This window comes from Neovison vison, chromosome 6 (assembly GCF_020171115.1).
Source record: "Neovison vison isolate M4711 chromosome 6, ASM_NN_V1, whole genome shotgun sequence".
In the NCBI taxonomy this organism is placed as follows: domain Eukaryota; kingdom Metazoa; phylum Chordata; class Mammalia; order Carnivora; family Mustelidae; genus Neogale; species Neogale vison.
The window spans coordinates 48322858-48338308 of NC_058096.1; the positions used below are offsets into that span (position 1 = coordinate 48322858).

General features: G+C 37.3%; 1 protein-coding gene across 4 annotated transcripts in view; it reads left to right on the plus strand.

Moving 5' to 3' along the window:
• The window catches only part of CMSS1 (cms1 ribosomal small subunit homolog), a 389957-nt gene that overhangs the window by 360747 nt on the left and 13759 nt on the right, over positions 1 to 15451 (plus strand). For all 4 annotated transcript variants that reach the window (XM_044251209.1, XM_044251210.1, XM_044251211.1 and 1 more), the window contains 2 exons: positions 6653 to 6724; positions 8715 to 8844. In XM_044251209.1, the coding sequence (XP_044107144.1) occupies positions 6653 to 6724; positions 8715 to 8844 (202 nt within the window). The remainder of the gene's footprint in view (positions 1 to 6652; positions 6725 to 8714; positions 8845 to 15451) is intronic.

Here is a 15451-nt window from a genome sequence, read left to right on the forward strand (position 1 = left end):
TTGACTTCTTTGATAGTCCTTTTTTCAGTTTAACTTCTTCCTTTTCCATTTTACTGTAAGTCATAGAAGAAAGTTGGTGACACCCTCAACACTATTTGAATCTCCTTCATTGGATTACCCATAACATTAGACACATTTTCTATTTTCCACATGCCTGCAGACAACAGTATTGCTAAACTTTGTACCACCCACATAACAAAGATTCTCTTACCCCCAGTTTCTGATAAGATTTTCCTTACTTTCTGCAGGCCCTCACCCTCAATGTCCTCAAAGTCCAAAATTTTACAGTGTGTTCAGAAACACTATTCATCCATCAATCACCTTATTTTTGCCACATTTCAAAATAATTGGCAAAATCAGTACACTCCTCCCAGACACTTCAGCATGTATATCATTAAGCGAAGTTCAGTATTTAAAGATTTTCCTTTTTCCTTTCGAGGTGAAGTTGATATGCAATCAAATGCATAAATGTCAAAGGTACCATTCACAGAGTTTTGACAAATTGATAAAATTTAGAGAGGAGAAGGGAGTTGGGGGAAATTGGAAGGGGAGGTGAACCATGAGAGACTATGGACTCTGAAAAACAATCTGAGGGGTTTGAAGTGGCGGGGAGGGGGGTGGGAGGTTGGTGTACCAGGTGGTGGGTATTATAGAGGGCACAGATTGCATGGAGCACTGGGTGTGGTGAAAAAATAATGAATACTGTTATGCTGAAAATAAATAAATAATTTTTTTAAAATATTGTAAAATAACAAATAAACCTTGTAAAAGTAAAAAAAAAAAAATGTAACACAAACCCCCACAGTTTAAAGAACATTACCGTCACCCCAAAATCTTTTCATGCCACTTCCAAATCGCTATTCCAGACTCCATGCGCCAGAGCCAACCACTGTTCTGATGTCATGTAAATGAAATCATGTAGGATATGCTCTTTTGTTCAAGGCTTTTATTCAGTGTAGTGTTTTTTAGGTTCATCCTGTTGATGTATAGTGATTCTTTTTTTTTCTTTTTTTTTTTTTTCATTGCTGAGCACATTAGTCTGTCCAGGCTGCCATAACAAAATACCACAGACTGGGTAGCTTAAACAACAGAAATTTATTTCTCGCAGTTCTGGAGACTAGAAGTCCGAGATCAAAGTGTCAACAGGTTTGGTTCCTCCCAAGGCCTCTCTCCTTGGCTTACAGATAGCCAGTTTCTCACTGTGTCCTTGCGTGGTCTTTCTGCTGTGTGTATCTCCTTGGTGTCTCTTCCTCCTCATATAAAAACACCAGTCCTATTGGATTAGGACCCCACACTTAGGACCTTCTTTAACTTTTACAACCTCTTTAAAGTCCCAGTCTCCAAATACAATCATATTGCGGGTTGGGACTTCAAAATATGAATGGGGGGGGTACAATTCAGTTCATAACACTTCATAATACTCAATTATATGAGTACTCCCCAGTTTATCTATTATTCTATTGATGGATACCTGAGGCTACTTCTGTTTGGAGCTATTATGAATAAATCTGCCATGAACATTCACATACAGGTCTTTTTGTGAACAGACATTTTTATTTCTCTTGAGTAAATGCATAGGGGTAGAATTGCTGAGTCTTGTTTAGTTTTCTAAAAACTGATAGACTTTTTTCCAAAACCAGTGTACCATTTTTGTACTCCCACCATCCACATATAATAGTTTTGGTTGCTTTATATCCTTGTAAATATTTGGAATTACCACTCTTTTAATTTGAGACATTTTGATGGGTATGTACTAAATTATTTTTGACTAAACCCAAAAGAAACTAAAAAAAAAAGTTCTAATTTTTTTTTATTTTTACAATGAACATATTTGTTTTTGTTATAAAATGGTAATTTAATTTTTTTTACCAAAGTGATAATCAAACACTATTAAAACATTTTCATAAAAGAACAGCATCGCCTTTCCTGCTCTCATGCTAAGTCTTTCTTCAGAAGAAACTACCCTTAGCTTTTAGCTGTTTTTCATATTTGCTAATATATAGTTTGTACTGGTTTTTTTTCTTTTCTTTCTTTTTTTTTTAATCAGCTCCTGACATGATCTGTTAACTTCCTGAGGTGGCATATGAGGACACAGCTCTCCCATCTACCCTGTATTCCCTCTCTAACTGCTAATTCCCCTGCTAACACAATATCACATTTTGATTAAAACAGTTGTCAATATCTCATGATTATGATCATGAAACTACTGTTCACTGCTGATGGGGGGAAAGCTATAATCATTCCTCCTTTCTTATACAACTCTTTGTTTTCATGGCATTAATAATTACCTCATTTCTTCATTTGCCTAGTTTGTTGTGTTCCTACTGTTAATTCTTTCCGTATATTCCAATATCTTTTCCACATGTCCATGAATAATATCTTCCATATGCTCAAATAGATCACTCATTGCTGTTCCCTGCAGGCCTCTGTACTCCTTTTCCACTCTGAGTTGGTTATTCTCTTGGTGTGTTGACCAATTGAGATTTCTCTTTACTGTCCCTTCAACACTCCTGTATTAGTTTACTTATTTGCTGAATCCCATATCTTACTCTTTCTTGATTTAGCCCTTTATTTTGCTGGAATATAGTCTTTACTATCTATGGATGGGAAATCAATTTTTTGAGACCTAAAATACCTGAAAATACCTTTATTTTACTCTTAACTTGACTCACAGTCTGGCTGGGTATAAAAGTCTAATTTGCAAATAGATTTTACTCCTAATTTTGAAGGCATTGTTCTATTAAGTCCTAACTTGCGTTATTGCTGCTGCAAGGTCCAACACAATACTGTTTCTGGACTCTTTGTATTTTGTAAGTTATTGTTTTTCTTTTCAGAAATTTTTAGTCTTTTTTGTTTGTCCATGATATGAAATTTCACAGTGATGCTCCTCAGTGTGGATATTTTTAATATTCATTATATTGTATACATAATGGGCATGCAGTTTAGAGTTTCATATTCTAGAAAGTTTCCTTCAGTTCTGGAAAGTTTTTCTTTTGTTATTTCTTTTTTTTTTTAAGATTTTATTTATTTATTTGACAGACAGAGATCACAAGTAGGCAGAGAGGCAGGCAGAGAGAGAGGAGGAAGCAGGCTCCCCGCTGAGCAGAGAGACCGACGCGGGGCTCGATCCCAGTACCCCGGGATCACGACCCGAGCCGAAGGCAGAGGCTTTAACCCACTGAGCCACCCAGGCACCCCTGTTATTTCTTTTATCACTCCTTTCCCAGTGTTTTTTATGGTCCCTCTTTCTATAATACCTTTTATTGGGATGTTGAATCTCTTGGGCTGATTTACTATCTAATATTCTTACATTTTTCATCTTTTGGAGAGATTTCCTCTATCTTCAAGCCTTCCTCCTACATTTTTATTCCAATTTTTCTTGTTTTCTTTTTTGTCTCATGGCTGAAATTCTTCCCTTATCTGTTTGAGAATATTGATTATAATTGTTTTGAACTTTTTATCTTTTTGTTGTTTATTTGCTCTCATGGTGGACACTTAGCTGTCGATTCATATTAAAAAGAGACACTAAAAAGCTGATGGAATATTTTGTGCATGTGTGACACTTGTTGATTAGTGAACTTAATAGCAGAGTACTAGGATAGCAAGCTGTATTTACTATGCCCACCAAATGTCACTCTCTTGTAGTATCTCTCTTAGTCCATTTTATTTTTCCAGAGAAAAATTCAGTAGGCTCCTGCATGCAATAAATAAGCCTGGCTCATGACATTTGAAATTTGCCTAGGAAAAGGAAGTGAGTCTCAACCTCTGTCCTATCTTTCCTTTGCCAGATTTCTGGGTCCTCTTGTTCTTTCCAGAGAATAAACCTTCTGTCTGCTGCCAGGAAGAGCAAGATGAAAGCAAGCATTAACCAGATAGTTGCTTGGCTTCCTGGGCAGGAGATATAGCCAATGAGGGATGGGAAGAAGACTAATCATTCTAAATATAAACTTTCAACCAAAGTCCTTCTTTTAAAACTCTTTACTGTCTGTAGTACCTTGTGTCTCCAACTACTAAACCCTTTCTCCAGTAGGTCAAACAACTTCACCGACTATTAGCTTCCACCTCTCCAGAAACCTAGGTGCTAGCTCTTTCTTTCTGCTAAATCACTTCCATCCAGTTTCAATCATTTTCCATTTTCTAAAATGTTGTTGAAATCTCTGCACTACTATTGTTCTCTCCTGATTGTGTGGTCCTTATACATTTATACCTTTTTCAGTTGCCTTCATTTTTAGTTTAGTGACATTTTTGAAGTTGATTTGCCATGTTTAACTAGAAGAATCATTCTTAAAGGATATAGTTTTTGGCACTTTAAGGATTTGAGAATATGCCTCAAATGCTTCACTTAAAGATTAATTTTTCATATATATTTCTAAATTTTTAAACTACATATTTAAGGTATGCTTTAAAAAATCCCTAGATTTCATGAAAAGAAATTAAGAGAAATGAAAAACAATGAATTTTGGAACACTGAAAAGAAATAAAATAAAGTAAAATTGAAAAAAAAAAAAAAAGAAATTTCTTATCAACTGTCAAAGAAATACTGTTGAAATTGGTTTCCAGAAATGGTTAGCTAGCCTGGCCTGAGTCTTCTATATCTTTTTACCTAGTCTCTCTGAAGGTAAACATCAGTATTTGTAAGGCACATGGCTATATTTAGGACTTTTTAATGAAATGGATTTTGTATTTTTCATAAAGCCATCTCACCTTTGTTGAAATTGCCCCCATAAACTTAGCTTCTTCGTTATTATCCACCCTTAACCATGTAAGGCAACTGCTCTCAGAAAACAAATAATATACTGTATTTCCTTTAGAATGATCTAAGATTTTGAACCTAACTTTTAAACTCATGCAGTATCTTAACTAAAACAAGTTCATCAAGTATGTTTCTTTTTTCCTATGCATGATTCAGAATTACGTTTTATTTTTTTCTTCCAGAATTGGACAGGCCATATCCCTATAACAGAGCTCATTTCCAGATTTAATTTATGTCATGTTAGAATTATTTGGCTTTGTAAACCTAACATAAATACAACTTTGCACATTGAACATACTGTTAGAGAGCACCCTAAATGCTAAATAACAAAATGGAACAGGTTTCTACATCTAATTCCCAAAAACCTTGATATTGGTGACAAGATACTACAGTATGCCTTGAGGGATCTGCTAATCATATCCAGGCCTTTGCCTTACAAGCATGAACTGAATGTTGGCCTGGCCTGTAATTGGACTCTTATGACCATCTGGCAGCTTCTGTGACATATTAGTGGCCTTGGCCCAGTTTCTAATTGGCATGTACCAGCATCAAATTGGCATGTATCTGCATCCACAAGACAGCTTAACTTTCAAAATAAGAGAGGTCATAATATCTTTTCTTTAGCTATGATGCAATTGCTTTTGGCAGGTTTTTGTTTTAACTGAGAAGAAGCTAAAATTTCAAGATTCCCATGTTACTTTAATCCTGAACCTTTGAATCTGCTTTTCTACTAACTGAAACCGAGTCTAGAAACTGCTGGTCTTGTCCCCATGTCTTGAAAAAATTATATATATATATATATATATATATATATACATACACACACACACACACACACACACACATATATGGCTTCAAACCATAGGCATTCTTAATCACAGGCTGTCTGCAAACTTTAACAGAAAGCTTCATCTGTAATCACTTTAAACAGAGCCAGCAGAGACAAGATTGTTTTAGTTAGTAGCTTACCAGCTTAAACTGAGTACTTTCTAGTTGGGATGGAAACTTAATCCAGGAAAAACTGAGAATAAGTTTTCACTCATATTTTATATCTTACTTGGCAACTTGTTTGAAAATGTTGCATAAAAGAGCCAGCACAGGAAACATTTTATATTCTTGCGTATGATTAATAAATAAGGAATCTGAGGCATTCTATTTTATAAATCAAGGTCTTAATCCAAATCTCCTGTTTTTCTACATTAAAAAAAAAAACTCAGGGTAAAAATAGCATTAAACTATATAGGGTACTCAGGGGTCAAGGCAACAGGCAAAACTGATTACTCAAAATGCCATTGTGCTGAGACTTTTATCAGACCATCAGCAGAAACATCATTTTATAGTCCTATAGATAAGGCATTTGGTGCAGCTGGTTTTATAAAAATGTAAGTAATTTTTTAGTTTCAGTTTTTCAATGCTTAATGAAAGAGGAAAGGAATGAATAACAAAATAGTAAACCAATGACTTGTAAATACAAGCTCACACATTGCTAGATCATGGCAAATGCCAGTCACTCTAGTCGAAGACTTTCTTACCACATCTTAATTTTAATCACATCTACTCTGCCTGTATTTTATAAACCTGGCCACTGTCTTCAATCTTTAATACCCTGCACCACCACTTCAAACACACATATACACTCACTCACACATTTTCACCTTTTTTCAAAGGTATTTCCAGTCTCAAGTCATTGGAACTTTCTGATTTTTCATTGGCACTTTTTGATTCCCTCGTCCCAGCCCCTGCCTAAGAGCCTGTTGGTCTTCCAGCATCACTGTCTGTACAATATTACCAAGACACTACGAAGAATACCTGTATGGCCTAGGTACTCTGGGGTTTCTACCATTAGTTGACCTGTCATCATGCTAAGATGAAAATTTCCTCATCTGTATCTCTTTACAGCCTAAAGAATGTTTCTTGATACAACCAAAGGAAACAAAAGAAGATGCCACCAAGACAAGGAAGAGGAGAAAGGTATTATTCATATTTTCTTACAATTTTCTTACAACCGCAGGTGATCTACCTCACATTTCTATATAGTGTACTTTGATAAGGCAGTTGCTACAATTCCCACTTTACAGGTTGTAAGATTCAGTGAGGCTTGGTGACTTTCCTAAGGTCACAAGTATTAAGTGTTTCTGTTGGAGCTAAAAATAAATTCTTCTGATTCCTATTTCAATCTTGTGGGGCACCAGACATCTTTGTTATCCACCTTTGTTTTCATTGTCGTTAGAAGACATGGATTTCTAATTCTAAAAGGATCCCAAAGGTGCCCTGCCCTGTGGCCCTTCTGGCTCTGCTGGAAAGAAATTTACCAACTTTCTTTTCATATCCATTTCAGTTTTTTAAACCTTATACTTAAAGTATTAATAAAAAGAAAATAATAACCAGATGACCATAGTATATGGCATTTATGACCATAATTTGGAACCATAATTTAAAGCAAAAGTCTCCCCTTACATTTTAATACTTCCCTATGAGTGCATGGAAGACTCTTTTGCTCCTGTACAGACTTTCTTATGGCTCAACCTTGGAGAACGTGTGGTTTGCTTTGACCTTCCACCACAGTTGTGAAAACACCAGTGTAATTCTCTCCCTGCCAACAGGGTCTACTGTTGAATTCAGCAGAGGAAATATGATTGGGATTAGAGTAAAAAAGATGGATTCAAACCAATTACTTAACAGCAAGCTTTTAGAAAGTTCAGAGTATGTGTGCATATGTTTTCTTTGCTCACAAATGGCCAAATAGAAAGATGGGAGATGCCAAATTGGCTGAGGTTTGGCAAGTCCTTAAAGAAGTTACTTTAACTTCTCTTTGATAGTTTGCACACTAATGGCCTTCAGGAGTGTTAAGTTCTTGGTGGCTCAAGGTCAAAACTCTTGCTAGATAGTTTTAGCCTTGGCTGAGGTCATACTAAACTGTGCCTACTGATGACATATTTTAAAAGTCAATTCATTTGACAGAACTTTGATTATTCTTGGCAGCAGTATAGAAATGAGGATATTGGGGCGCCTGGGTGGCTCAGTTGCTTAAGCGACTGCCTTTGGCTCAGGTCATGATCCCGGAGTCCCGGGATCGAGTCCCACATCGGACTCCCAGCTCCATTGGGAGTCTGCTTGTCCCTCTGACCTTCTCCCCTCTCATGCTCTCTCTCTCTCACTCTCTCTCTCTCAAATAAATAAATAAAAAATATTTAAAAAAAAAAAAAGAAAGAAATGAGGATATTGTGAAAAGAGGTGAAAAGGTCGGGGTAGGGAGTGGCTCTTTGTGGATCTTTGGCGAAACATTAGAAGGAAATGAGAAGTTTGTGGTAAAAATTAACTGAACAGTGGTGTGCTCCTACTACATTGCAGGCACTCAATAAATGCTGCACAAGTAAATTCAAATCAAAATAAATGCTGTAAAGTTATTCCTGTTCTGCTTTCCATGGGGCCACTTCAAGACTCTCTCCCAAGACTCGACAGTCAAGAGTCTACAGTCCTTTGCAGTGGGCTTCAATGCTCAGATTACTCCTGCAGGTTTTACCTTAATCCAAGAAACCCAAAGTGAGACTCGATGCCTTAAAAACCAAGTTAGGTAAAAAATTCTCAAAATTCTACTCTGGGGAATAAAAATCTTTGAAGGATTAAAGAGAGGTTTCCACAGCAACAAGATTAATTGACTTTTAACAGAAAATAATGCCCTATTAATGGAAACTCCTACAGAAATTTCAGTTCTCCTAGAAGCCATAGACCAAGAGTTACAAAGAGACTTTTAGATATCCCATTCATTTTTCAAAGCGGTAGTTGTGTCCAAAAAGTATTCAAGTTTTTTCGAGTGTATCTATTAGAACTCACATGCATACTCAGTTATCACCAAAATCTGTGTGCAGTTTAAGTACCAGAGGATTCTTAGCTATTCTAAGCTAACATCATTCTAAAATCTATCTTCCTGGGTTTTTTTTCCTTTCTTCTCATGTCTTAGAAGAAAATTACAGATGTTCTTGCAAAATCAGAGCCAAAACCAGGGACACCTGAAGACCTACAGAAACTGATGAAGGACTATTACAGCAGTAATCGTTCAGTGATTGAATTAGAAGAACTAAACCTACCAGGTACAGCCAGACTTGTTTGGTTTTTTTCCCTCCTTTTTTTCCCCTTACTGTTCTGAAGTTAGTCATTTAGCAGAACTCATTGTTATTGCTATCAACTTTCCTGATGAGGAGGAGCAAAAAGGGGTTTTCTTTCCTACACTATGTATGTTATGGCTAGGTATCTCCGTCAGAGAATCAGTGTATTTTCATGCGCTAATACTCCGTTCCTCAACCTCATAGTTGTAACTTTTGAATGATTTCTTCATTAAGATGCTAAATGGTATCTGTTCAGTCTAAAGAAAGATTTGTAATTTAATTTTTTTAAAAAAGCTAATTGTTGAGTGTGCATCGTTTTAGCATTCTTCAAGGAGTAAGAATCCCTAGTTGAAGATAGAAGTTAAATTAAAATAAAAATAAAGCACGCATTAAAAGTATAGATATGAAACATAGTTTACTCACCCTTTATAGACAAAAACTTTAGCTTTTTTTTTTTTTTTAAAGATTTATCTATTTATTTGAGAAAAAGAGTGTGCACACTCAAGTTGGGAGAGGAGGGGAGAGGGAAAGAGTCTCCAGCAGGCTCCATGCTAAGCAGAGAGCCCAATGACCGGTCAGGGGCTCAATGCCCGACTCAGTGTCAGGACCATTGAGGTCATGACCTGAGTTGAAGCCAAGAATCAGACACTCAATCAACTGAGCCACCAGGTGCCCAACTTTAGCTTTAATAAGCTTCTTAGTTTTGTTGTCCTTATCACAGATTTCTAGTTATAGTTTTGTTTTTATGGTAGTGTTTTGAGTCTCAGGCCAGACTTCTTCAAGCAAACTATCTAAAGATAGGAATAAAATTACACATTTTTAGCAAAGCTGACACCTCACTCCAAGTGATTCTTAAACCTACTCTTGTTCGAGATCTACTGCCTTAGAATATTTATAATTAAGTTAAAAATATTGCAAAATTCTTAAAACAACTGATTTTAATTAATTTGAAAACTCGGATACATCCTCTAACTCTTTGGGGCAGAGAGTAAAGAGATGTTGTTACAAAATCAAACCACACAAGGTTTGGGTATCACTCTTTCAGATGAGCTTTTTATAGATTACTAGGGATATCTAATTACTACTGTTGGAAAAAGTCAAGGGTAGCTTGATTTCCCTTTTCCATTACAACTTTATGCTTTCTAGAGGCTTAAGGAGCTGAAAAACATCTCATTCCCTGAATTTTTAGAATTCCTTTGTGATGTGCTTTAAAAAAAAAAAAAGTACATTAAGTTTGAAAACAGGAATGCCCCTGTCTGTTTCTTTTCCAAAAGGAATTCCTTTAGGGACTTTAAGGAGTGCATTTCCCAAAAGAGCAAGATCTGGAGTTTTAGACTCACAAAGTCCAGAGGAGTCTAAAACTCCAGATCTTGCTCTTGTGGAAATGCGCTCCTTAAATTCCCTAAAAGGATATTCCTTGTACTTTTTTTTTTTTTTTTTAACAGTTAGAAACCACTCCTGTCCAGGCATAGTTCCTTTGAGAAGAGCTAAGTCCTGACTGATGTATCATAGGAACAAAGTGTTATAACAGAGCTTCTGTTCAAAGTTTAACTGAAGTTTGACTCAGTGGTTGCTTAACCTTCTAGTTCTTTATTAGCGTACACCTTCTACTCAGGAAGGATTTGTGAGATAGTGGGATCGCTGCTGCTGTGTATACTTATGGAACATCATAAATCTTAATTTTCTAGCATTGTAGAGATACAGAGATCATAAGAAACCTTTAAAGTCATTGGATTTCCAGAGTGAGTTTACATTATATTATTGCTCTATTAAAGTTCAGTTATATAGTTAAACAAGAAGGTATGGTCATGGCTTGGTTTAGGAAGGAAGGAAAATGTTTAAAATATGTTAAAAATACTTTTATAGACAAAAAGAACAGGTTTTCATTTTCAGTTAAGAAATTGGGCCATTCTGAGATACAATGAATAAAAGCATCGAGAGACCATTTAGGAGAAGGCCCAGTTTGCTACATATGAAACCAAGGACAGAGAGGAAGTCCACAGTAAGTAAGAGAAGGGACACACTCTGGGTTATTTGGAACAGGCAGGGGCAGGAGCATAAATATAAGGTGAATATATATAATGTAAGGTGAATATAGATAATGAGGTACTGTTCCTATTAGTTTGCTGAATGTCTAAGTTGGTTTTTTTTTCCAATTTATTTATTTTCAGAAAAACAGTATTCATTATTTTTTCACCACACCCAGTGCTCCATGCAAGCTGTGCCCTCTATAATACCCACCACCTGGTACCCCAACCTCCCACCCCCCCCGCCACTTCAAACCCCTCAGATTGTTTTTCAGAGTCCATAGTCTCTCATGGTTCATCTCCCCTTCCAATTTACCCAAAAGCACATACCCTCCCCAATGTCCATAACCCTACCCCCCTTCTCCCAACCCCCCTCCCCCCAGCAACCCACAGTTTGTTTCATGAGATTAAGAGTCACTTATGGTTTGTCTCCCTCCCTATCCCATCTTGTTTCATTTATTCTTCTTCTACCCACTTAAGCCCCCATGTTGCATCACCACTTCCTCATATCAGGGAGATCATATGATAGTTGTCCTTCTCCGCTTGACTTATTTTGCTGAGCATGATACGCTCTAGTTCCATCCATGTTGTCGCAAATGGCAAGATTTCGTTTCTTTTGATGGCTGCATAGTATTCCATTGTGTATATATACCACATCTTCTTGATCCATTCATCTGTTGATGGACATCTAGGTTCTTTCCATAGTTTGGCTATTGTGGACATTGCTGCTATAAACATTCGGGTGCACGTGCCCCTTTGGATCACTACGTTTGTATCTTTAGGGTAAATTCCCAGTAGTGCAATTGCTGGGTCATAGGGCAGTTCTATTTTCAACATTTTGAGGAACCTCCATGCTGTTTTCCAGAGTGGTTGCACCGGCTTGCATTCCCACCAACAGTGTAGGAGGGTTCCCCTTTCTCCGCATCCTCGCCAGCATCTGTCATCATCAAGACAGCATGGTACTGGCACAAAAACAGACACATAGACCAATGGAACAGAATAAGTTGGTTTTGATTTGAGGTTATTTGTGTCTGTAGGGCAGGAACATGTCTTTTCGATTAATATTGTTCACTATATATTGTTAATGTCATACACATGGGCACTTAATTAGTTTTGAGGCAGGAATTTCTTGGAGTTAACTCAGCTGTACTCCTGAGAGCTGCAGTGTGGTTTAGATCAGTACTAAATGCCTGTAGGCTAGCAGCAACTGAATCATCCCAAAATTAAAAAGCAAATTCCCAGGCCCACCCCTAAGGAATTCTGACTTACTAACAAAAAGAGTCTGTCCTAGGAATCTGTATCTTTTGTAAAGCTCTCCAGGTGAGTCTGATCATATTCAGACTTGGGAAATTACAGTTTTAAGAACATCAAAGGCTCTACAGCTGTATAGGAAGCAACATCTTTGAAGTTTGTTAACTCACATAATGTGAGTAACATATGCTGGGTCACAATATTAATGTTAAAATTAATTTAAATTTAGTAATAGTTTACTCCCTAGCATTCAACTGTGTTCATAGAAAACCTTTTTCTTATAGAAAGAATTAGAATAATAAATATGATCCTGTTTTTTTTTATACATCTCAGGTGCAGAGTTAATAATACTACATAATTACTAGACCTTGGTTGAGCAAGGCCCTTATATTTTATTTTAGTGTTATATTGCCTTTTACTCTGGTGTTGTGTTGTATTTTGATGCATTATTCCCACCCTTCTTTAGTTCACACTCCTCTTTACTTTCCCCAGAGCATTCACTCTAATGTGTTAATACATGCTTTTAAATATGTATATATGCTTGTAAAATGTCATGTTGTTGTATGTGTGTACACTTTACAATTTATCTAAACAATGTGCTGAACTTCTCATTCTGTCTCTTTCCTCTCTGAGCACTTTTTTGAGACATGCCTATATGGCTTAATGCACATCAAGTTCCTTGCTTCTTAATGCTAAACAGTATGCCAGTGATTTTATCTATCACCTATTGGTCATCCATTTTCTCAGATACGGACACCTAGGTTGCTTCCTGCTCCCCCCTATCACAAATAATAATAGGATAAATATACTCGTTTATCTCTTTATAGACCATATAAGAATTTCTTTCAATTATTTACTCAGGAATGTAATCATGGGTCATAGAGTAAATACAACTTAATTTGACTACTTTCCAGAATAGCTATTACCAGTTTACACCTCCACCTACATCTCCTTTTTTTTTTTTTTTGGATTTTTATTTATTTATTTGACAGAGAGCACAGGTAGGCAGAGAGAGAGAAAGGGAAGCAGGCTCCTTGCTGAACAGAGAGCCCGATGTGGGGCTTGATCCCAAGACCCTGGGATCATGACCTGAGCCGAAGGCAGGGCTTTAACCCACTGAGCCACCCAGGTGCCCCTCCACCTACATTTCACAAGAGGCTTATCACCCTACATTCCTTTTTTTTTTTCCAATTTATTTATTTTCAGAAAAACAGTATTCATTATTTTTTCACCACACCCAGTGCTCCATGCAAGCTGTGCCCTCTATAATACCCACCACCTGGTACCCCAACCTCCCACCCCCCCGCCACTTCAAACCCCTCAGATTGTTTTTCAGAGTCCATAGTCTCTCATGGTTCACCTCCCCTTCCAGTTTACCCAAAAGCACATACCCTCCCCAATGTCCATAACCCTACCCCCCTTCTCCCAACCCCCCTCCCCCCAGCAACCCACAGTTTGTTTCATGAGATTAAGAGTCACTTATGGTTTGTCTCCCTCCCTATCCCATCTTGTTTCATGGATTCTTCTCCTACCCACTTAAGCCCCCATGTTGCATCACCACTTCCTCATATCAGGGAGATCATATGATAGTTGTCTTTCTCCGCTTTACTTATTTCGCTAAGCATGATACGCTCTAGTTCCATCCATGTTGTCGCAAATGGCAAGATTTCGTTTCTTTTGATGGCTGCATAGTATTCCATTGTGTATATATACCACATCTTCTTGATCCATTCATCTGTTGATGGACATCTAGGTTCTTTCCATAGTTTGGCTATTGTGGACATTGCTGCTATAAACATTCGGGTGCACGTGCCCCTTTGGAACACTACGTTTGTATCAACTCTATAGTCAACTAATCTTTGACAAAGCAGGAAAGAATGTCCAATGGAAAAAAGACAGCCTCTTTAATAAATGGTGTTGGGAAAATTGGACAGCCACATGCAGAAAAATGAAATTGGACCATTTCCTTACACCACACACAAAAATAGACTCAAAATGGATTAAGGACCTCAATGTGAGAAAGGAATCCATCAAAATCCTTGAGGAGAACACAGGCAGCAACCTCTTCGACCTCAGCCACAGCAACATCTTCCTAGGAACATCGCCAAAGGCAAGGGAAGCAAAGACAAAAATGAACTTTTGGGATTTCATCAAGATCAAAAGCTTTTGCACAGAAAAGGAAACAGTGAACAAAATCAAAAGACAACTGACAGAATGGGAGAAGATATTTGCAAACGACATATCAGATAAAGGACTACTGTCCAAAATCTATAAAGAACTTAGCAAACTCAACACCCAAAGAACAAATAATCCAATCAAGAAATGGGCAGAGGACATGAATAGATGTTTCTGCAAAGAAGACATCCAGATGGCCAACAGACACATGAAAAAGTGCTCCATATCACTCGGCATCAGGGAAATACAAATCAAAACCACAATGAGATATCACCTCACACCAGTCAGAATGGCTAAAATCAACAAGTCAGGAAATGACAGATGCTGGCGAGGATGCGGAGAAAGGGGAACCCTCCTACACTGTTGGTGGGAATGCAAGCTGGTGCAACCACTCTGGAAAACAGCATGGAGGTTCCTCAAAATGTTGAAAATAGAACTGCCCTATGACCCAGCAATTGCACTACTGGGAATTTACCCTAAAGATACAAACGTAGTGATCACCCTACATTCTTGACAAGAGTCAGTATTATACCTCTTTCTAACCACTATCATTCTAATGGGTGTGTGAAGTATTACCTCATCATCGTAATATGCAATTCTGTGATGACTAGTGAGTTTGAGCCTGTTAACTCTTTCCCTTTACCTTTGTATATTGCCTATTCCATGATTTGAAAAATAAACATTCTTCATAAGTTCATTGAATGATACAACAAGCTTCTATTTCAGTACTCTAAGAATCAAGGACAGGGGTGCCTGGGCAACTCAGCTGCTAAGCATCTGCCTTCAGCTCAGTTCATGATCCCAGGGTTCTGAGATCGAGCCCCACATCTGGCTCCCTGCCCAGTGGGAAGTCTGCTTCTCCCTCTCCCACTCCCCCTTGCTTGTATTCCCTCTCTTGCTCTTTCTCTCTCTGTCAAATAAATAAATAAATCTTTTTTTAAAAAAAGAAAAGAAAAGAAATCATTGACAGCTAAAAGCTTACTTGCTCTTACTGCTGCTATTCTTTTAAATACTGGACAACACTTTAAAATATATAATGAGCCCCATTCATTAATGTTTTACAACCTTATTCCAGAAGACACATTCACAATGGATCTGTTTTGATCATGTGTATGTTTGCAAAATCCTCTACAAAGCAT